Source organism: Setaria viridis, chromosome 8 (genome assembly GCF_005286985.2).
Source record: "Setaria viridis chromosome 8, Setaria_viridis_v4.0, whole genome shotgun sequence".
Taxonomy (NCBI): Eukaryota; Viridiplantae; Streptophyta; class Magnoliopsida; order Poales; family Poaceae; genus Setaria; species Setaria viridis.
The window spans coordinates 34556267-34580523 of NC_048270.2; the positions used below are offsets into that span (position 1 = coordinate 34556267).

General features: G+C 44.5%; 2 protein-coding genes across 2 annotated transcripts; one reads left to right on the forward strand and one right to left on the reverse strand.

The window, feature by feature from the left end:
• The first annotated feature begins 108 nt into the window (after window positions 1–108).
• On the forward strand, window positions 109–2702 carry LOC117866409 (uncharacterized). Its single transcript, XM_072295779.1, has one exon. The coding sequence runs from the start codon at window positions 213–215 to the stop codon at window positions 2343–2345; it is 2133 nt and encodes a 710-aa protein (XP_072151880.1). The 5' UTR covers window positions 109–212; the 3' UTR covers window positions 2346–2702.
• Window positions 2703–18083: 15381 nt separating this feature from the next.
• LOC117866363 (uncharacterized) lies at window positions 18084–21704 on the reverse strand. Its single transcript, XM_034750563.2, has 2 exons — window positions 21451–21704; window positions 18084–19046 (listed from the first exon to the last, which is right to left on the reverse strand). Exons 1-2 carry the CDS (start codon window positions 21530–21532, stop codon window positions 18271–18273), a joined length of 858 nt encoding a protein of 285 aa, XP_034606454.1. The 5' UTR covers window positions 21533–21704; the 3' UTR covers window positions 18084–18270.
• Window positions 21705–24257: the final 2553 nt, after the last annotated feature.

The following is a 24257-nucleotide window of genomic DNA, read 5'->3' on the forward strand; positions in this document are numbered from 1 at the left end:
AGTCATGGTCACTCTAACGAAACTATCCGTATACTTTTCCGTGTTGCTTAACTTCACACATTCTATAGCTCTCAACAACCACCGGGCGTTGCTTTTTCCCTACATATACATACAGCCTCAGGGTTCTCAAGGACACAAACTGTGTACATTCCATTGGAGTGAGCTAGGTAGAGAAGTGTACAGAGCCTTCAGAAACCAAATCTGCAGCCAACATGGATGTGGCACCGAGTCCTCCCACACCCAGTCCCTATACCAAAGATCAGTGCCTTAAAGATAATGCAGATAGCGTAAAATTTTATGTCATCCTGGCCGTTCTCGCCATGTTCCTCCTGCACGTACTGGGTTCCTTACGCCGGCGGTCGAGCCACACGCTCCTCCATTCTATCGTGATGGGAGTCTACACGCTCTCCTATCCGCTGGTGGGCTATACCGTTGGGCTGATGAAATCTTCCAATTTCTACTACGAAGACTTCACTGTGTGGGCAGTGTTCCTTCTTCTGCTCCTCGGCAGCACGGACAACCTCACGGTTTGCCGCCTTAGCGACAACGACAACTGGAAGAGCATCCACTTCAAACACATCCTTAAGGGATTCTGGCTGGTGGTAATCATTATGAGGATTACAAATTTTGAGAATAACATCTACGGCAACAAACTTCTCTACAGGTATCCGTTGTATGCCATCGTGTTGGTCGTCATCCTCAAGGGGTATGTGAGGATCGCTTCCATGAGGATGGTGAGCAAATCCTATGTCTGCAAGAAGGTTAAGGTGATCGCCGAATATATGCAGCAGCAGCACAAGGACAACCTGGCGGTGCCCTTCGATCCTGTGACCATGGAAGGCTACCGGTACATCGTCGCTGGCGAGAAGTACTGCATCAAGCGGTGGTCTGGTTGCACACCATGTTACAAGGGGGGCGACTTAATGGTTATCACCGTGGAGAAGATCTGGCAGTGCACAGGGAGGCTGCTGGTCCATGAGCGGGGCAAGGTGCTCAAGGACTTGTGCCTCTCTATGGCACTCTCCAAGATGCTCAACCGAAGGTTTATTGGCTTCAGACTCTCAGAGGCGGGGCATGAGAAAGCCCATGACTTTGTGTTCAAAGGCCTGCTCGCCGGGGACAAGCCACATCAGAGGGCCTTCAGGGTCATCGAGGAAGAGCTTGTTTTTGTCCATGACTTATATTACACAAGGTATTCTTACCTTTACCAAAAGGGTCGATACATTGCCCTCTGTCTGCCCATCGTCATGCTTGGCTTATGCTCGTGGCTCACCTATCTGCTCGTCAAGTACTCCGAGAGTAACTCTGTGCAGGCTGCCACCTCATTTGTAACTGTTGTCGTGGGATTCCTGGAGGCATGCCAGCTCTACCTGTACATATCCTCAGGTTGGTTCAAGGTGGCACTAATACAGAGCTACATAAACACACCATTTTTGCGAAGAAGCCGTTGCCTTGAGTTGATCATAGGCCTTCTTTTGAGGTTGAAGGCGTTTGCACCATGGAAACGCAATCTTGGGCAGTACTGTATCCTCCAGGAGGTTGGCCGCAAACATAGGGTTAGGAATTGTCTCCATTATGCTACGCTGCGCCTGCTGGACAAGGCTAGTAAGAATGGACTTAAAAAATCAGAAAAGGTGTCCGAAAATGTGAAGAAAGCCATCGTTGATTCCCTGTTAGGAAGCAACGGCAACTTGACGAATGGGGTAACATCGCTGCAAAACAATGGCGTCAATTTTCTCTCATGGGCATGCGATGCTAGTACTACTGACGGAGCGGTGGCTCGCACCATTGTGGTCTGGCACATTGCTACAACCCTGTGCGAGCAGAAGCTGAATAAGCAAGTCAAAGAAGAAGACGCTGTCAAAACGGCCTCCACTTTATCCAAGTACTGCATGCATCTCCTTGCTTTTGCACCTAACCTCATGCCCGACCACATCTTCATATCAGAATCCATACTTGATCAGTCAATCGACGAAGCAAGCAAGTTACTCAAAGACGCCAAGGACAAGAAGATCAAGGGCAAGAACAAGAAGATCGAGGGCAGGTGTGAGATACTAATGGAAATTAACACCCATGGTTGTGTTGGTGATGAAAAAAAGCTTGTTGTGCAGGGCGTTCACCTTGCAAGGCAACTGATTGATAACATACAAGACTTCAATACACGGTGGAAGGTGCTATCTCATTTCTGGGCGGAGATGATGCTGTATGTCTCGCCATCCGACGATGCTCGGGAGCACCTGGAAGTTCTTGCAAAAGGAGGGGAGTTCATCACGCACCTTTGGGCGCTGCTCACGCATGCCGGTGTGGTGAAGCGAGGACCTATAGAGCCAAAGGATGTTGTGTGATCTGTCCAACCAGTGCACAAGTAACACTCCATATATATATCAACCTGTGCTTGTAAGTTGTAACATCCTATGTATATTGCCTACAGTCATGTATACCATGTGTGAGTTAGCCTGTCGAGTCTGTATCTCTTTTCATGTATATTGCCAAAGGATGTTGTGTGATCTTGTAGGATTTTGGTCAGGGTCGGAGTCTGTAATTTCTGCAAGTTTCGTTGAGAAGAGCGCGTGTTCAGGTTGTTGGACGCGCGCGCGCGCGTCTTAGGTTATCCGGTGACCACATGGCTTAGGATCGCTAGTTATGTTACATAAATAAAGGGGAAGAAAACCAAAAACGCTGCAGCTCCATTGCAGCATAAATCCACTATTCTCTCAGTTTGCATCTGTTCGTGTGTCAATTGAGCAGGTCCTGTTGCAGCAGAGAGATTGACCCTACTACTACAGAAGGGTCGGGGATCCCCTCTTGAGGATTCAACCTTGAGGAAGACGCCATGATAGGAATTCTTGCGTTCATGTTTGTAACGAGACCGAGTGTTATGGGAAAATATGGTCTCCTCCCTCTTCCCTCTTTGCGGAAGGGAAGCCTTTATTCTTTGTTGAGTATATTGGATCCCCATTTCAGGCATAGGTAAAATAGGTATTACACGATGCTGGGACCCTAACACTATAATGTGGTGGCCCACTTAGAGACCCTAACACTACTTCCTAAAGTGGCACCTAAGTACAGCCCTATATGCACTCATGCAAAAGGATATCGTATCATGATCAGAGGCGGTCGCAACCACAGAGCAAGGTTGCTACGGAATCAATTCAGCTGAAATCAACCTAGATCGACCTGCATGCATTCAGCTGAAATCAACTTTATGTATTATAGTTGTTAAAAGAATCGAGTGAGACATTAAGCATGGTCTTTTTCATCAAATGAGTTGCTTTTGGAGCCGGGGAGAACGTATTTTTAATATCATATGTACCTTGCTGAACTCGACCGGGCATGTACCACTGAAAACACCATCTTGGAAGTACGCTAAAACTGCGTGGAAAGATGAGTGTTCGGTCTACTTGCCATGTACCTCAGAAAATTCGGGTCGAATAAAATATAAACTGAGGTTTCCTTGAAACCATGTTGCCAGCGAACTACCAAAAGTAGGCCAAGCAAGAGACCAAAGATGTCAATTTCCCAGCGTTGAAGGGGAGTCCTTATTTAATATATTAAGGAATATCTGCCTTTTGTTCACTACTGGACAACATTAAAAGCATGTGGTTGCAGCTTGGAACATATATAGGTGGGGCCATGTCGTATGTCCTTCGTTCATTCAGGGCCGCCACATCAACATCTTTACCTTGGGCACAAGTGGCAAATGGAACAACAACTTGCACGCATATGACGAAGAGTCGTACGCGTGTACTGCTTTAATTTTTTTATTTGTGTTGATGATAGGTTGGCTGATGTTATGGGGTGCGTCTCAGTTCTGTAAGAAAAGGAGGAAATATGGTTGCCTATCTTCGCTCACCACGGGGACATGTTTATATAGGAGCAACCGCTCAAGTGATATACAAGATCTCGTCATCGTACGTGACTCGGATACTGTTTACCAAAGACTTATCTCAAATCTACCTCTAAGTATCCGAATCAACTAAGGATGACAAAGTAGTTGGAACTATTTACACAAGATATTCTATTCTAACATCCTCCCTCAATCTAAACTTCTCTTCTTCTTCAGATTTAGATTGTGCTTGAAAGTCTTCTAACTTGCCGGCTGTCAAAGCTTTAGTAAAACCATCCGCAACTTGATCATGAATGGATACTAATCTGACTTGTAATTGCTTCTTGGCAGCCCTCTCTTGTACAAAGTGAAGATCAATATCTATATATTTTGTACGAGCATAAAAGACTGGATTTGCTGAAAGATATGTGGCCCCCAAATTATCACACAATAAGATAGGTGGTTGTGTCAACTTTATGTTGGGATTTGGATCCCTGAACAGGTTGTAGAGAGGATAAAGAAAGAACAAGCCAAGTGAGCAAATGGCCAAAAATCCTCTCGTCCCACCCCTTGGTTCTATTTATAAGGAGGAGGAGGAGTCTGTTTATACTTTTTCCATCTGTGGGGTTGAATATTACAATAAGGTCCCTAGACTATTACAATGATACCCCTAGGTGTCATAACCGAGTCCCTACCCTTACAAACAAGCCCCTGAACCACATTTTGGACCTCTTTTACACAGGTAGGGGGTTTCTAGCCTTAGTCTACCTAAGGCACACCCCCAATAGTAGCCCCTCAACTATTCGGTCTTGGTCGGCACAACAAGACCTAATAGTTGCTCCTGTTAAAAGCGACCCAATTACAACTAAGGCTCTTGGCTGCGATGAGCTTTGATCTGCATGTGGCTTTACTTCTAAACCTCGATCATCGGGGCTTGCTTCAAAAGCCGATGTTGTCGAAGTAGTCATCGTCGATAGTAGTGCAACACCTTTGGACCTTCTCTCGCGGGCACCAAGCAATGCAACTAGGATGGACCGGTCTTCCAGTACACCCCCAGCCCCTCTTGGCTGGTGTTAGTGGGAGAAGCTCCGCATGTAGTGGAAGTAGTCGAAGTAGTTGATGTAGTAGCGAGGGCCGAGGTTAAGTTGTGCATGAAGTTGGTGATTACCTCGATGTTGATGGCGATGCCGAGGGTGAGCCCCTCAAGTCGATGTAGTGGAGGCGAAGTTGAGGGTGATGCCAAGGTTGAGCCCCTTGATTGTCCTAATCCTTTCGGAAAACCCAAACCTTTGAGATAGGTTAGTATAGCAGGGATATCATTAACAGTGGGTTGGGTAATCGGATTCGCATGTCAATGTGACAAATTAACTTAGCATGTTAGCTGCATCCCGATGCCTCTAGATACTTGCTTTCGCCAGTTTGGCAGGCCGTTATTAGCTTCGCGAGAGTTAGCCGGATTGTTCTGGCAGTAGTAGTTTTAGCGCATGCATGCATAGTTTGTACAAGTGTGAACGCGTTTTGCTTGACGCATGCAAATGTACGTTGCCATGCAGTTCAGAAGCCTCGAGTGTTCGTTAGCTTCGGGAACTTGAGCCATCCGTCACTAGTAGAGAATTGGCTTTCGATGCGCCCCTTTTGTTCCGGTTTAAAGTTGACCCGAGACAAAAGGTTCACCAACCGGGACTAAAGCTCGGTCACTGGTGGGGGGGGGGGCTCACCAACCGGGACCTTTTATCCCGGTTGCAAAGGCTAGTGGGAAAAAAAGACCCTGAGAGGCCTTTTATCCTGGTTTGAAATACCAACCGGGATAAAAGATCCCCCTTTTATCCCGGTTGGTAACACCAATCGGGATAAAAGGGTTGAGAGCCTTTTATCCCGGTTTGTAATACCAACCGGGATAAAAGGGGGTCATTTATCCCGGTTGGTGTTTCAAACTGGGATAAAAGGGTCCCCAACGAGGTGACTGAAAGAGGACTAAATTCCTCGAACCCTTTTATCCCGGTTTGTAATACCAACCGGGATAAAAGGGGGTCTTTTATCCCGGTTGGTGTTTCCAACCGGGATAAAAGGATCCCCACGAGTTAATACAAAAGGATAGCATCCCCTATATAGTTAGATGTGGTGTGTAGGTGGGATGGCAAGGAAGCTACACGCGAGGCTGGAGGTTGTGGGTTCGAATCCCACGCAGCGCGCACGTGCATATTTCGCGTGTGGGGGGCCTCCTGGAAGCCTAGGATTTCTTTTTTTTTTTGCAGCACCTGACGTGGTGACTCGTTTTATCCCGGTTGGTATTACCAACCGGGATAAAAGGGGGTCTTTTGTCCCGGTTGGTTTATCCCGGATGGATTTTTGGAAGATTTGCACCCTACCAACCGGGACTAAAGGCCAATTCTCTACTAGTGCGTTGAGGTCCGTGATGGCCGCAAGCTTGCAAGGGATCGGCTCACGGGCTTCTTAACCTGTTTGCGAACACGAGGTTGCAACGAAGTTGGCACGAGCGAGGCTGTCACGAGCGAGGTTGCCGCTGCCACGTGGCTGGTGCGAGCGAAGCTGCCTCGTGCGAAGTTGGTGTGAGCGAAGTTGTTGCGTGCCGCGAGGCCATTGCGAGCGAGATTGGCGCGATCAAAGCTGCCGCGTGCAAAGCTGGTGTGAGCGAGGTTGCCGCGTGCCGTGAGGCCGGCTCGAGCCAGACTGGCGCAAGCGAAGCTGCCGCGTGCGAAGCTGGTGTGAGCAAAGTTGGCTTGCAACCTCGCGTCAGGTATGGGCAAGCAGAAACTGCATGGTGCTTGGCTCTTCGTAGTTTTGGCTTCATGCTTCTTGATGCTTGGTTTGATGCCGGGTCTCGACTTTTTAGCTTCGTTTGGAGATAAAGCGGCGCGACCGCTGCACAACTTTGATCAGTTACCTGCTCATTTGCTTTTGCCGGTGTAAAAGCCTTTTCACGATCTTGTTTTGGAGCCTCACTAGCATGCCGAGGCTACGAATGCAAATTGACTTGCGATCCGACATCCTTGCGTGGCCGCTGTGCAAAGGTGATAAGCACCTACCGTTGTTGTCTGGCGCCTGATGTTCTTGCATTCTTGCTTATGAACAACTTCTGTTCCAAGGAACAACTTCAATCCTGGACGCCTAGCTTTCTTGTGCACGCATGCGAGGTTGGCTTTCTTGTGCACACTGAAAATTATGAACGAAGTCCAGCTGCTTTCCTTCTTGAGGTGGCGAGCCTTGACCTTTTGCTGTTTGAGTAGAAAATATTTTGGCCGGCCTCAGAACTTTGCTGTCATATTGCTTGACTCTGACGTTTGACATAATGGTTTTGGTTCCATCGAACCTTAGTAATTCAGAGGTAAGCACAGGGAAGGAAGTTGACAAAACCTTGGTTCGAGTTTAGAAAAATAAATGAGAGAGTAGGGTCTCTTATTCACAACTCTTGGTTATTTTTTACTATAAGAATTTTGCGAGGTTAATGGAAGATTATAGAAATGTAAATTCGATTTGGCAACTTCTTGTTGCCTCTAGGTTTGTGAGTGATGCCGCAATTTGTTGTTGCTTCTAGCTTTGTTACTCATGCCGCAACTTGTTGTTGCATCTGAGTTTGTTACTAATGTTGCAACTTGTTGTTGTATCTGGCTTTGTTACTCATGCTGCGACTTGTTATCGATACGATTCATGCATGAAAGTAATGCATCCATGCAATGCAATGATTCGATGCATGCTTTGATGCATATGAATGAAGTGCTTGCATATGCAATGATATGTCTCATGGTTGTAGAAAATGCCAACTTGTGGGTGGTTTTGATTGAAACTTGAGCACGCAACAGAATAGAGCCCTAAATCGCCTTAATCAGCCTCCGAAGGTTTTGGCTTGGTGCCTTGATAAAGCATTTTGAACGGAAAGGAGGAACGCGACCTTCGATGGTTGTTTTGCACCTGTAATCGCCATACATGTCTCCACGAGGATTCTTGCCACGAGCCGAGAGGTTCTTGTTGGCAACCTCGAGGGTTGCTGCTGCGAGGTTCTTCCTGCGAAGTGGTTGCTGCGAGGTTCTTGGCAACTTCGATGGTTGCTGCTGCGAGGGTGGAGCAGCCCGACAGTTTTGGTGGGCAGCTAGCTTCGGGAAGGCACATGCATGGTTCCAGTATGGTGCGCTTGTTGCATGCCTGTTGCATGTGCCTGTTGCCTGCTGTTGCATGCGATGGTAGAGCCGATGCAGTGCTTGTAGATGGTACGGTGCCATGTGGTTGCATGCGGAGATGCTTGTGACCTCGGGGGTGCAATTGACGAGTACTGGACCAGCACTTGACTTCGGGCAGGCTGAACTGCATGGCCCTCGGACCCTCGCGAGGCAGCAAGCGGTTGACAAATAGCTTCGCTCGGCACTAGCTGGTTCTTATAATAGCTTCATTCGGCTGTTCTTGTTAGCTTGGCTCGGCTGTTCTTGTTCAGTAGGGGTGCCGAGCAACTTCGGGAGAGTTTGCCAGCTTAAGGCACTTTGGGATATCGGGGTAGCTTTGGGCAAAACACAAATTGGGCTGTTAGCTTTGCTCCGATAACTTATAATCTCTTTGTCTCTTATGGTGATCGTGAATTTTATTTCGTACCGAAACACGGTGGGCGCCAACGTTGGGATTTGGAACCCCGAACAGGTTGTAGAGAGGAGAAGGAAAGAACAAGCCAAGTGAGCAAATGGCCAAAAGTCCTCTCCTCCCACCCCTTTGTTCTATTAATAGGGAGGAGGAGGAGGTTGTTTATACATTTTCCATCAGTAGGGTTGAATATTACAATGGGGTCCCTGGAATATTACAACGATGCACCTAGGTGTCATAACCGAGTCCCTAACCCTTACCAAGAAGTCCATTGACCACATTTTGGTCCTCTTTTACACATGCATGGGATTTCTAACCTTAGTCTACCTAAAGCGCACCCCAACACTTTACTCCAAGTTGAAGCAACAAAGGTTCTAACCAAATCAATTATGCAGTAACATTTTCCATAGACTTATATTCTGCTTCAGTACTAGATCTTAAAACTGTAGCTTGCTTTCTAGCACTCCAAGATACAACATTAGGACCAAAGAATATTGCAATATTGCAAACCTTCCAGTAGATTTTCCACTATCGACAATACCATCCCAATCAACATCAGAAAATGTACTCATTGTCATTGAATAGACTTTCTCATATGCAACCCAACATTCAAGGTACTAGAGAATCAACCCATCGTCGTCTTCACGTCTTGTCTAACACGTACTGACCTGACAGGAATTTGCCATCCGACGACCGCCAATATTCTAGTCTCCGCACAAGCTGGCAACGTCCAAGAAGGCCGCATGCACACAGTCTCCGTTCAGTGAATTGTATATGTGTGTAAATATAAAAGGCAGCAATATTCATGAAATGTCGACCACTAGCTAGCGAGATCGTGGATTTACATTTAGCGAAATGTCTCTAAATGATTATTACATTATAATAATATACATGATCTCTGTTGACTTCACGAGTCAAGATAACAATGACACTGTTTTTTTTGCCACCACAGAAATATACTAGTCACATACCGTGTGACAAATAAATAAAGGAAACACATATTTATTTAAACTCTTAGTTTGTATTTGGTTTGCGAACGAGATGGTTCTCTTTGTCCTAGTGTTCAGTTGACTTCATGAGTCAAGATAACAGTAGCACTGTTGTTTTCGCCACCATAAAAATACTTGTCAGATACCGTGTGACAAATAGATAGAGAAAATACATATTTAATTAAACTCTTAGCAAGATGGTTTGTTTGTTCTAGTTTTTTAGGATGGGATGATCCCTTCTTTTTGCTTGGTTAAGGGAACCGTGTCACCTCTATTTTATATATTTCATAGTGGGGATAAGGAGAGAGAGGATGGATAGCTGTTTTCAATCCGTGAACCACCATTAGCATGGGCCTTAGCTGTTAGCTCCAACAGTGGAGGTTAGCGATGAGGAGGGAGACCGGCACGCGGACTCAGTAGTGGAGGAATGTGGCCTTGGCCATCGCAAGAGAAGATGGGAGGCAGTACCACCATGGGCGCCCGTCTGTGCTTCATTCACCCACCATTTACCATCAACCCGAGCTGCTCGCCGTCGGTCAGAGCTACCGCAATGTCAATTCAATCCACCATTCTCTTCCATGCTACACTCGCCACCTCACCGTTGATCTGACTCGTACCTCAGCCATGGACAGCCGCCATTGACGCCAGAACATGAAGATGGTACACATTTAACGACGCCAAAGTAGGATGAGTTGTTAAATTTTTTTTAAGAACCCGATTAATTCCTTGGGTGGGGTGACGCACAATCCTAGCAATCCCTGATCCAAACAATATCATAAACTTGGGATATCCTGCTTTGTCTTGGTTTCCATAAACTAAATCTGACTCCCTCCGATTCAAATTGTAAGTTGTTTTGACATTGTATATATATTTTATGATGCACCTAGATATACGTTATATCAATATATATAGTAAACCTATGTATTTTAAAAAGTCAAAACAACTTACAATTTGTAAGGAAGTATATTAGTGGGGAAAGAAGCCTAACTCTCTTAATTTCTCTAAGCTTTTGAAGTAGAGCACAACTTCAAGTTGTTGTAGGAGATTCGGGTGTATATATGTAAATTTCCTTGCTTTGACATTTCTTCATCTAAGAAAATACAAAAGTGTAGCAATCCTCAAAATCTCGACGACTACCCAGTTCATTCATGTATTCACACTTGTTTGTTACTGAAAAGTTTTGTGTTCCTTATATGACACCGAGTCCTATCTTTTATTCCTTATTTGATATTTTTAACACTTGTGTCACTTCAGTCGAACGAAACAACCATCAAATCATCTCCAAAATTCATGAAATTTTTTTTTGGTAATAGAACAAATGAAGATAAATCCATTTTGCTTAAATTCGCTATGTAAGTTTTGCTAGGAAATAGTTTAATAAGTTCTAGCATCTGATGTGAGAAATATTAGTTATTTTCTTATAATTTTCAAAAGTGTGTTGATGCCATCAAAATTCAGATAATTTTAGAAGCAGCCTAATTTGGTGAATTTTAGTTTTAAAACTGTAAAGGTTTATGTGTCCTTCATATCAAAATGGGTTAATATTCGTTTGTTGTATCCCTACAAAAAGTTTCGTGATTTCTGGAGGTGATTTGGAGATTGTTTCACCTAACTAACTAACATAAGTGATGGAAATGTCAAATAAGGAATGAAAGTTCGAAGTTGGTGACATATTTGGAAGGAAAATTTTTCCACGCTCAAGAAATGAATTAACTCATCTTCGAGTGTGAAATAAGAAACTTTCTCTAAGAAGAATCGAAGAATATTCTTCAAATACAAAGATGGTAATGACCATGTTTCTAATTGGCCCAGTACACACTTGTTAAAGTTTACCCGCGTTCGTTGTTCGTGTGTCGTGGCAGCCCCGTGATTTTGAGATGGAAGGATAAAGAACAACACAACTTTATTACGCATGCATTGGGTGACGTAAGCATGCAATCCCTGCATGACTTCACCAAGTCAGCATATATCAAGTACAGTTGTGTTTTCTTCCCCACGCTACCACAAAAAATTGTAGTGCAAAACCACGTCTCAGTCATCCTCATTCTATGCCAAATTTTTGTCTATTTTTCCCTTGCTAAATTGCACAAATAAATGTGTTCTTTTTTTCCATGAGTGAAGAGTAATGAAGCATGGTCATTTTCTTGCCCATCTGGCCACCTTTGTAGAATGTTCAAGTCTAAATGAGTTATATTTGGACAGGGGTACACTATGGGAAACAACAACTTTGCCGAGTGCCTGGGGGCACTTGGCGAAGCCCCTAAAACACTCAGCAAATACCTCCTTTGCCGAGTGCCCCATATAATGCACTCGGCAAATAAAAAATACTCGGCATTTTAAATGTTTCCCGTAGTGGTAGTACGTATTCAAAATCGTGTTCCTCAATGAACTTGATCAAGTACTTCTGAATACAAACCGAGACTAAAGGATCTGAGGGCTTTTGTCCTTTTTCACCCACCCGTGGGGGACTCTTTAGTCCCGGTTGGTGTGATTTTTTCACCCGGGACTAAAGGGTCTGTTACGGGTGGCTGATTTTTGACTCGGGACTAAAGGAGAGTTTTAATCTCGATTGGTATTTGACCCGGGATTAAGACCCCTTCGTCACAGGCCACCTTTAAACCGGGATAAAAGGAGGCGCATGGAAGATGAGTTCTCTACCAGTGATACCAATGCTAGACTTGTTTTAACATTTATTTCATTTCAACTAAAATTCGAAGCCAAAGACTAAATATTTACATAACCAGAATGTATATAGAACTTTTTGATTGCTATTTGTCAAAAAAAAGACACCATTCCTTGTTAGCCAAATAGCATAGCAAAATCTAACTCACAATATCAGTATGCACAACCAGGAAGTAAAAAAAAAAGCATGAAATCAAACAAAAAAAACAAATCAAGTTTTACATTCAAGCTGGTATGCAGTAATGCACATAATTAGTCCTTTTGCTTGATATTTCTGTGCAAATGGAATAAATCTTAAAACAAGTCAAACTGTGGGAAATTTGCGGGAGCCACCTTGCTAGTTTGCTAGAAATAAAAGTAGCAATCAAACTGTGGTCTACCGTGATTTTACCAGTAGGATTTCATTCTATGCGCTATATATATACAGCCTCAGGCCGGGCTCTCCAGGACTCCAAACTGTGTACTCTCTTCATTGTGTGGTGAGGTAGAGAACTAGGGCTCCCACCCTGATAAGATTCCTCTGGTGGAGAAAACCGTGGCTACTGCCGACATGGCTTTGGCACCAAGTCCCACTCCCCAAGTTGATGCTTTGCTACGACGTTCGCTACGTCATGATATGCTATCTTTGGACTACGTGGTAGCTTTGTTCTTCGTGGCCGTGGTGGCCATGTTCCTCTTGCATATATTGGGTCCGTTACGCCGGTGGTTGAGCCACGGTCTCCTCCATCACATCGTGTTGGGAGTCTACCATTAGGCTGATGCAGTCTACCAATTATTTGTTCTTGAACGACTTCACCGTGTGGGCCTGCTTCTGCTCCTCACCAGCACGGACAGCCTCACGGCTTGCCGCCTCAATGACATCGACAACTGGAAGAGCATCTACGTCAAACAACTCTTTAAGGGATTCATCGTGGTGTTTATCGTTCTAAAGTTTTGCATTTACATGGAGTGGGATTCGAATTCGAACTACCTGTGGTACCCGCTCTTAGCCATCCTGGTTGCTATCGTCCTCAAGTCATATCTGATGATAGCTTCCATGAGGATGGTGAGCAAGTCCTACCACGGCAAGGACGTGAAGGTGATCGCCGAATACATCCAGCATATAGACAACAAGCTGGTGGCCTTCGATCCTGTGACCATGGAAGGCTACCGGTACATGGTCGCTGGTGAGAAACACTGCGTTAACCAGCCTGGGCACACACCATGGTACAAGAAGCCGGACGACTTGAAGCTTACCACCGTGGAGCAGATCTGGCAGTGCGAGGGGAATCTGCGCATTGGTGATCAGGGCAAGGTGCTCAAGGACTTGTGCCTCTCTATGGCTCTCTCCAAGATGCTCAACCGCAGGTTTGCTGGCTTCAAGCTCTCAGAGGCAGAGCTTGAGAAAACCCATGACTTCGTATTCAAAGGCCTGCTCGCCGGGGATGAGCAGCGGGTCTTCAGGGTCATTGAGGAGGAGCTTGTTTTTGTCCATGACATGTATTACACAAGGTACTCTTACCTCTACCAAAAGGGTAAATACCTGGCTCTCTGTCTGCCTGTCATCATGATTGCCCTATGCTCGTGGCTCACAGTGACCAGTCTGCACGACAGGCGCAAAAACCCACTTATTCGCACGTGGCGAACTGGGTTACCCCACCATAGTCACAACTGTTGTCCTGGCACTCCTGGAGGCATACCAGCTGTACCTGTACATGGCCTCAGGTTGGTTCAAGGTGGCTCTGCTACGGAGCTACGTCACCGCACCATTTTTGCAAACAAGCTGTTGTTCTGAGATGATCATACGTCTTCTCTTGATGTTGAAGCCGTTTCGCCCATGGAAGGGCAGACTTGGGCAGTACTGTTTCCTCGAGAATCTTGGGCGCAAAAGTAAGGTTATGAGTTGTCTCCATTATGGTACATTGTGCATGGTGGACAAGGCCATGAAGGGAAGCAAGAAATTAGTGAAGCTGTCCAAAGATGTGAAGAAAGCCATCATTGATTCCCTACTAGCAAGCAACGAACACCTGACGAATGGGGTAACATCACTGCAAAGAAAAAAGATAAAGGCAAAAACAAAATCCATAAAGATGAAGAAGGAGAAGGCGACTTCCAGACCGCCTCCAAAATAGTCAATGTCATCTTTAGCGGAATCTCGGGTATCGCATCCAAGTGATCCAGTAAACTAGTACTCAGGGAAATCATGGCTATCGAACCAACAGATCCAACACCGCTAAATGGTCAGGGGTACCCATAACCTTCAGCAGATGGGACCAATGGACAAACTTCTCAGAATCAGGCTGATTTCCCCTAGTACTCGATCCTGTCGTTGCAGGCTCAAAACTGACAAAAGCACTCATCGACGGCGGAAGCGGACTCAACGTCATTTTCGCTAAAACACTAAGAAAAATGTGTCTTGACCTCACGGACATGCTCACTCCAACAGACTCACCCTTCTACGGAATCGTACTAGGAAACGCAGCCATACCACTAGGACAAGTCGTTCTGCCAGTTACTTTCGGAACCAGCCAATGGTTCGAATTACAATCGGTCGTACACTCATACTCTTAGTTGCAAATACTGTAAGACACCTACTACCCTCCTCGCATTAAATTGGGATGTTCCTAACTCAGTTCAATAAATACCATCCCGCAATTTGCAACTGGAGTTGTATATAGCCAATCATTTGAGTTGCAATTTGCCTACATTCCGAGTTGCAAATACGCCACCTACTACGGACTCGGAGGAGTGGAGGGGAAGGTAGAGGAGGTGTGGAGGAGAAGACAGAGGAGGGTTTTTTTTTGCAAATGTAACATCAAATGGGATGTCGCTGCTAAATGTTCTATGTGGATCGCGGAATTGATTGTAAAAGCGTGATATGTTCTCAGATCTGAACTGTATGTTTCGCGTTCTGAAAAAGGGTCAATAGCAGCTCGTGTTTTCAGTCCACAACTGTGAGCACGAAACAGCGAATAATCATTATTTCAAGCAATATTAATATTATATTTCTTTGTTTCCGATGTGGATCGGCTTAAGTGATCTTGCCCGGCGGACGGACTCGGAGGAGTGGAGGGGAAGGTAGAGGAGGTGTGGAGGAGAAGACAGAGGAGGGTTTTTTTTTGCAAATGTAACATCAAATGGGATGTCGCTGCTAAATGTTCTATGTGGATCGCGGAATTGATTGTAAAAGCGTGATATGTTCTCAGATCTGAACTGTATGTTTCGCGTTCTGAAAAAGGGTCAATAGCAGCTCGTGTTTTCAATGTCCACAACTGTGAGCTGCCCCTTCCACGAAACAGCGAATAATCATTATTTCAAGCAATATTAATATTATATTTCTTTGTTTCCGATGTGGATCGGCTTAAGTGATCTTGTTCATTTATTTTTGTAATGGCGGCTAGCCGATATTTATGACACAAGTTAATTTTTCTTAGAAAAAAAATCCAACCTAATCCGAAGAGTACACACAAATCATAGGTTTCACTTTGGTCCGACCCAACCCAAACCCAAACCTGAGTTTCAGCCGCGACAGCCTTGAGCTCCATTGCAACCGTACCTCACACTCCTACCGCGCCTCAACGCCGCTGCCACCGCTGCTTCCCCTCCAGTTCCATGCACACCACGCCGGACCGACGCTCGCCATGCTGGATGCGAGGAAGAGCCACCCGCACGCTGCTCCACCTTGCCCCACCGAAACATGAGCGGATGCTCTCTGCTCAGCGCGCCATCGGACTCGAGCAGAGGCGTATAATGTAAGAAAAAGAGATAGCAGGGGCGTGGAGAGAAGGAGATGGAAGAAAAAGAGCAAGAAAATAACAATGCTGATTCACTGACGAACGGGTCCCACATGTTATGAGAAAAAAAAATAGAGAGCTATTATTCTTGGAGTAGGAGCAAGTTTTGAGATAAAAAAAATGCAACCAGCCCCCATTAGACATTTGATTGATGGTCTTGATTTTGGGCGTCTTTGCTGGAGTTGATGAAACACCCTTATAATGGGATGGACTCATGACGGGCCACCTTTTTTCTAAAGTTCTTAAACGCGAGGAATATACAAGGGAGCCGGCTCCACTACACATTTCTTTATTATGCACATTTTCTTCCGGAAAAAAATTCCTGAATGTAGCAAACTCGTAGCTCCAATTCATAAAGTATATATTTTTTGGGGGTAAAAGTAGGTCTTTCTCATCTAAGAAATGTTCCATTTTTGTATAATGTAAAGATCATACGTGTGAAAAAACCGTGAAAAATCACGAATTCTACGTACATTCCGTCACGGCTACATACAATGCCCGTTGATTCTTTTTTTGAGTAAATAAATGCCCGTTGGTTTCGCCAATCTATATTATGGGCTTAGAGTTGGAGGCCCATGCTTACCTGTTCAATTATCACCCCAGGCCCACAACGCTGGCCTACTTACCCGAAAGCTCCGGCCTCGTCGGAGGAAAAGTCCAGATCCAACTCGAGTCATCGTGTCGCCGCCGCCGCCGCCGCCGACGCGCAGCGCCGTGTCTGCTGACGGTTATTTATGGCCATGGCCATGGCCAAGCCGGGTTTCTCCGATTGAGAGAGAGACCGTTCACCTCATGTGAAGGGGATGACGCGTCTGCCGAAGGAGGAGGTCGAGTTGATCCTGTCCTGGGAGCACCCCACTATGCCCGACGACGATGACGGGAGCTTGCAGCTCCTTTTGCAGGAGGATACGATGGCAATCGATGAGACCAGGGAGTCGATTCGTGAGGCTGCAGAGTTCAAGCCGCAGGCGAGAAAGACGAAGTTCATCGAGTTCCAGGACTGGGTCCGTGGCGAGTTGAAGGAGAAGGGTTATGTTGAGGTGCCTGACAAGTTGATCGCGGAGAAGAGAGCAGGCCAGGGAGTGGATGGAGCAAGAGCTTAACGAGATGCTCGAGCGTATTGATTTCTCTGATGAATTCGATTCCGGCAACTACACTGGCTTGTGTGCCGTCAACGACGGCAAGGAGGATCCTAAGAGGAGAAAAGTAATTTGAAATCCAAATCACCAACTGACATTTGCATGATGAGATTTTTTAACTCTATCCGAACTTTGAACACTTTCTTATGTTTGTAGCTATGTTTGTGACATGGCACCTGGCAGCTAAGTTGTAACATGAGGTTGTTTATTCATCGGCAAAGCTATTCTTATTTAAAAAAAATAACATAGGAGAGTCGTATATCTTTGCATTATAAGAAGAAAAATAGCGAATGGAGTTCATTACATTACTTGTGACATTATTCTCCACGGGTGGAGCTTTCACCACACCTAATTCAATCCTAGTGGATCATTTTTTTTTAGTTTTTGAAATTCTTGTCTTATGGAAACATTTTTGCTTCGTGTTTTAGGTGTGGAAAAGTAATGTTCCCCAAGTATCAAAACTGTTCCAAGCGAAGGGAAGAAGATCAATTAAGGGGGAGGAGAGATTCACAACGAGAGCAGAGGTAGCTGTGAAAAAATAATGTTCCAAGAGTAAACTTTTTTCCCAAAAGTATTAAAATATCTTTCGTTAGAGTTAAAAGTGTATGTTTCCAATGAAGCCTACCCCCAAAGTCGTAAACCTTAGACCCTAACTCTAACATCATTGCAGAACCCCAAAGTTTTTCTTCCTTTTTACTTGCTAAAATATATTTCCTCTGTTCCAAATTACTATTCGTTTTTACTTTTCTACGTACATAACTTTTACTATGCACATAGATATATATTATGTCCAGATACATAACAAAATTTATGTACCTATAAAAACCAAAATGAATAGTAATTTGGGACGAATGGAGTATTCCTTAAACCAAAAATGGTTGTACGCTGGCAGTTGTGGCTGGGACACGGCCACACATGAGCAAGTGTGTAAGCTTTGGGTGGCCACAGCAAGCTAATTCTGGGAAGCTGTTCGGAATGCGGTGATATTGTACAAAAGGATGAAACAGCATGAAACCAGTAGGTTCAACTTCAAGAAACTAAACTACTTTATAATGTTTCTGAGAGGATGAATAGAGCTAATGGATAAATATAGCCAGGTGAACGATCTTTGCCCGGAAATGGCATGCTCCAGTTACAACATCAAGAAAACCAAGACAACAGCTCCGGAGTAGCAGCAGTACAACTCAAACATCTTACAGGTACACATTTTATCAGCAACCTACTGGCTGCTGCTCAAAGGAAAAGATACAACACACGGCGATTTTGGCAATGGATCAAGAGCCACCTTCTATTCCCTGCCCATCTTGTTGGCTGGCTTTTTTGGCCACTGGACGCCATTCCATCTTTTTTCCTCTACTAGGATCCTGCAAGCTGCTCCTTTGAAAACCCTCATGATGGTCCTTCTGTTTATTGTTCCTCTGGTTGAAGTACCAGTTATTGTTGGATCCACCATAGAAGTTACTATACCTGTTGTTTGATGCATACTGGTTGTTGCTCAAGCTGCCCCAACTAGGCTTCTCCGGTTCGGCACACCAACCGGAGTTGTTGTTATCCCATTTACTGGAAGATTCATTATTCCCACCCCATGTCGCATTGGATCCATGGCTTGGCTCCCAGCCCCAATCATGCACTTCAGCTGGCTTTTCTGTACAGTTTCCAGCAGACTGGTTCATAGTAAAGTTGTTATATTCCCAGGTATTGACCCATCCCATAACCGGGATCGAACTATAATCATAATCCGAGTCAATTGGTAGCAGTACCTTCTCCACGTCAGCTGCCAACTCAGGGTCAACTGTGCAGTGGTGGTCGACCTCATCAATGTACATATCAGGATCGGGCAAAGGAATATCAGAAGGCTGGCCATGATAGTCAGCCCAGAACCTTGCCTTTGCATTCTGAAAATTCTCGAAGGCTCCTGAATCATCCCAATGCTCAAAATTATTGTATATTGAGACATATTTCTTGTTTTCGCAGAACCTTTGCCAGGAAATGTTGCCAACATAACTGCAGAATTCCCTTTCCCATAGTGGGACTGGACAGTGTTTGTGTCCTGCACATGTGAAAACAAATGTTAAAATTTTATGGAACCATCACAGTAAAGCAGGATGATACTGGTTAATTCTGCTAACCTACTTCATTCAAGAAACTGTAACAAAACAAAACATGAACAAAATTATCTTATAGCTAGATTAATCAAGACATTGCCATGCAAATTTGGTAGAGACCAGATTGAAACTTTAGAATGAGTTTACTGTCATTAACCTTGGAGGAGAAACGACAACTATTTATTTCAAATTATTGATAAGTGTAGAATCTGAGCAGATACTTGTTACAATCATCCATGTGTCTGACCGGAAAGATAAATTTAGAACATTAGAAGACATAAAGGAAAGATAAATTTAGAAGCTATTATGTGCCCATTGAAGGTGCCTTGTGGACAGATACATCTCCAAATTAAGTCCTTAAATACGTGGCAATGAAATCCTGCGCATTCTGTTAGATGAGCATTTTACTGAAATAACTAATGATACCCAACCATGATGTAAGAAATACATGACTACGAGAAGTTGACAACACTGATACTGGAAAGCTGAAATGCAAGCCAAAAGGAAGAATATCAATACAAGGACAAAAGCGACGATGCTCAAGAAAGAAAGCCCAGGTTCTTTGTTTCCCGCTGGTTCCATTATTAGAAGAGCAATTTTCATTATTTGGATGTCCAGCTGCTATGTGCTGATATTGTTCTGTAACTTTATTTTGGTTCCAGCACATAATGTAGGGCACAATCCTACTTGCTCGCTGCTTGGTAAAAAAAGGAAAAAACATAGTGGGCAAGGAACATCCTATTTCGCATGATGAACGCTGCATCCTTATGTTTCATGGCTAAATCAATAAGGCTTCCTGACAATTAATGGAGTTTGTGCGCTAACTTGACAATTGCTTTGCAGACAATTACAGGAGTATTTTCTGTTATTTTTCATTAAATTTCATTTTTTGTTAGATCCCTATGAATTTTGTTAGTACCAAGAATGGAAAACCCCAACTTAGAACCAAAACCATATCGCTAAAGCACAACCTTACTCTAATCCTAAACCTACCTAAAGAAAATATTGTATTAGCTTATTCATACATCACCCAATATTATAGGATTACTTGTTTTTGAGCTACAGCTATAAGGTGTTTCTTTCATAAGCCAAAGTCACCATAATATGCCCTCGCACAAAACTCGAGCTAGGATATAAACTCATTCATATTGAAGAAGATAAATTGCATGGAGGAAGGATTGGGCAGTTATACACATAGCATGCTAAATAAAGGGATCACAATTATTCTTGTTAAAAAAAAGGGTTCCATCCTAAAATGGCACCATTCCATATTAAGGTAATAAGTATTTATCTCCTACATGGTTGGACTCATGGTGTCATTTGTTTATAAAGGTAATGAGTAGTAATACAAGAAGAAAAGCGAACATGTATATGACCTCAAGCATATCATAGTTTCCGTTAGTAAGTGTATGGACACAAACGGGCACAAGAGTTTACCTATTTCATTGATAGAGCAGGAGATACAAGAGCCAAAAAAAGAACGAACAAGAAGACGCACGGCGAAACAAAAGTACTACTCTCGCACTAGAAGTAACGCTAGGTCCATGGCTCCTGCCACCAGCCAAGTTGACGCCTCTTATTTGATTTTCTCCATAAGCATCGTCATTGAGCTCTATCGTCTAATGAACACGCGCATTTCGTTTCTTTCATATCTCTTGCATAACTAGAAGTGTTAGGCTTCTCTGGGCTTTGGGGGGGGGGGGGATTCTGGTGTCATGGTTATGCTCGTCCACCACTCCAGAGCGTTGGATGAGTTGCTAAATCAAGTAGGGTTAATGACTAGGCGTTTTGATGAAGTCCACAAAACGACAAAGAATTCAAAGGTTCCGCTGAAGGCGCGAAATAAGCTACGGATCTAGAAGATCCTAGCCGTTGCATCTACGTGAAGTGCGAAATCAACGGTTGTATTGTATCCAACTGGAAGGGGGAAACATTCAAAATATATCTAGAAAACAGAGCACTGCATGATAGGATAGATCTGTACTTCCATGTATCTTCAAGAGATTTGTCCTAATTGTTACAAAATGGTACGGCTGCAATTCAGTACGCCGGTACCCTACCGGTTCTTATTTCCTCAAACAGGAATGGCCATGTCTAGTAGGAGTGATAGTCAGGCCAAGTTAGCAATTTCAGAAAACAGTTTAGACAGAGGCTGAAGGAACAAGCTAGCTGCATCAGCATCTCTGATTTTAAGCTCGAACCAGTGACAAAGTTCACAAGAATCAAGAAGTAAACTTTGAGGTCAAACAAGATGCAAACCGATCCTAGCCCTAGAGCGAGATTACGGGATGATAGAACGCAAATCGAGCATGGCCCGAGAGCCTGAGAGCGAGAGGCATCCGTCCTTACCGTGATCAGGCGGAGGGAGAGGAGGGCGCCAAGGTCCGCCGCGCTGCCTCCTCCCGTACCGCGACCGATTCCGATCCCCCATCCAGAGGAGGAAGAGGATCAGGAGGAGCACCCAGTCCCCCAACTCAGGGGATGTCTCGCCGGAGCTCCGAACTCCCAGCAAGCCAAGAACTAGCTCCTGATGCGGCTACTACTACGAGTCCATGGCGATGCCGGATCGCGCGAGAGCCGCCTGCGGCGCCGGCGACGTTGCGTGCAGGGGCGACGCAGCCGGGAGCGGAAAAGGCAAGCAGTGAGGAAGAGAGCTGCGCGCGAGGCACGAGCAACGAGAAGGGATAGACGACGACGGTGGCAAAGAGGAAACTGCCGCGGAGTCCGAAACGTACCCACCGGGAGGGCAATTTTTGGGCCTTTCCCGTCGAGGCCCATCGTCTACTCGGCCCAGGCCAGGAGTCCAGGAATACACACATGTTCTGATGGGCCCGTGAGAAGTCCTTCCTGCTCAGGCACGAGTCCAGTTCTGTTGGACAGCGGCAGGATGCAGGAGACAAGGATAGTGGTGGCGCGAAGGAGGCAATGAGGGTGATGGAAGAGGCGTAGGTGAGCTGAGTCATCAAAAACAGGGAAAACGGCATCCCACAATTGAGTTGGACTGCAAGGTCAAATTATGTCTCAAGTTATCGACAAATTCAGTTAAAAAAGATAGATCGACATCAGGTGATAACAACTGTACAAAGTTACTTTAATAAAGAGGAACATATATGTACGACGTGTCTGTGGTTTATACATGTGTACAGGTGAACCCATCATATATATCGTTGCCAATCATGTATCAAGAAAATGCAAACAAGAAAAGTCACTTTTTTTATACATTGAGTACAAATTGTTTTGCCTACACGTACCGTATAATCCAAAAAGATTGATCAATAAATGTCAAAACTGACTAGATGCCATGTCATCTCTAGCTTATCTCAAATCACCACTTTACAAGCACTTTAATAAAGTGGAACATGTATGATATGACTAAGAGTCTTTTATTTACATGTGTAAAAGTGAACCAAATTTCTAGGAAAAAACAAACAAAAGAGTGTCACTTTTTGCTACCATGGAGTGCAAATTGTTTTCCCAACACAAGCACATGTCGATACAAGCAAGTAGATTTATCACTAGATGTCAAAATTGACTAGCTACCATATCATCTCTATCTTATCTACCAAATAGTATATTTGGCAAAAGTAAAAATCTTGCTAGAGAAACATGAGACCTGATACATATAAATAGGCCCGGAATCAGTAGTTAATCCATCACCTACATCACCCAAGATCAAAATAGAAACTTAGACAGTGAAACGCACTACCTGGCGGCCGCCCGGCTCTCTAGCCCACCTCCACCCCCACGACAGCGCTCGCACCCCTCTAGCGGCTGCACCCTTCCCCTCCGTCTTTGCATGCGCCGGCGGCCCCTCCCCTCCATCCGTGCCCGTGGCCATGCCGCGTCATCAGGCAGGGCACTTCTCCTCCCCGACCCCACGCCGCCGTTGGTCGCAGCCAAGCCCAGGGAGGTGGAGCGGATGAAGCAGAGGCACATCAGAGGCCCGCTTGGAGTGGGGAGCCGTGCTATCAGCTCTCGCCAGAACCAGTGACACTTAGTGGCCCGTTGCGAGTCCGTGAATTAAGGAAATTAAATGTGTGCTGCAAATTGAAGGATAATAATTACAATAGATTAAGTGAATTAGGGCTGCAAGGTTTTATTCGAGTTGTCCGTGACTCGCATTCCTTGGATTTAACATTGCAATATTTCCAGTGATAGGCGACGTCGTCAGTCAACAATGAAACAGCTACAGATTAGAGTTTTAGAAGAAAAGGGATATATGTACAATATAAGTCACAGGGAGGCTACGTGCAGGGTCCACCGGCCACGCCGAAGAGCTCGCCGTCTTTTTGTCACCCTCCTCACCGCCGGTGTGTTTGCATATGGGCACCCGGGAGCCAGCGTCAATGGCAGTGGGACGGTCGGCGACAAAAGCGGAAACAAAGAGACGTGTTCTACCAGGACTCGCATCTTGCAGCTTGTCCGACCTGACACGGACAAGGCCCCGGCCGGCATTATGTCCTGATTTATTATTGCACATCATTGATAATATATTAACGTTTAAGTGAACTTTAAACTTCACATTCGCGTGAAAATTTCCCATACGGACATCTAAATTTCGTGAGCATGCATATGCAACACTCATATTGAAGGCAAGGCCTGCATATGCACGTACACCAGCTTTGGAGTGCCAGATCCGGAGCACTCGGCAAAATAAGTTTTTTTTATTTTCAGTCTTTTCCTTCTTTTTCATGACATGTTTTTCTAAATTTATTCTGATGTACTTTGAAAATACCTTGTCAAATTCGCTCAACGATTTATATTTGATTTTTTTCTACGAATATTATTTTGTTATTTCATGCCGTTACAGCTCAAATTCAATTTATATCAATTAAAATTCTATAATTGCACTTAATAAATTAAAATTATCAAATGGATCCAAAAAATTACCAAAATTTCACATAAAACAATCTATGTTCTCTATTGCCTATACAAAAAGTTTTGAAGTCAAACCTCAATTCGACTGTCACTTTGATTCCAAATCTTACTGAATCTTTCTCAACGCTACGATTTTTCTTCTGAGATGCTTCGGTTTGTTAGCATCGTATGTGACAAATTGTGCGAAATCTTCTTAATTTTTTACCATAACCTCCACGTATGATATCATGAGATCATGAAAAATCTCATGATTTTCAGACTTCGTTTCTTTTTTTAGA

Bases quoted from the DNA above. Each gene is read 5' to 3' on its own strand.
- LOC117866363 (XM_034750563.2), bottom strand. From the start codon at position 21,532: ATGGGGGATCGGAATCGGTCGCGGTACGGGAGGAGGCAGCGCGGCGGA. The intron at 19,047-21,450 runs GTAAGGACGGAT...TCACATGTGCAG, and splicing joins TCTCCCTCCGCCTGATCACG to GACACAAACACTGTCCAGTC.
- LOC117866409 (XM_072295779.1), top strand. From the start codon at position 213: ATGGATGTGGCACCGAGTCCTCCCACACCCAGTCCCTATACCAAAGAT.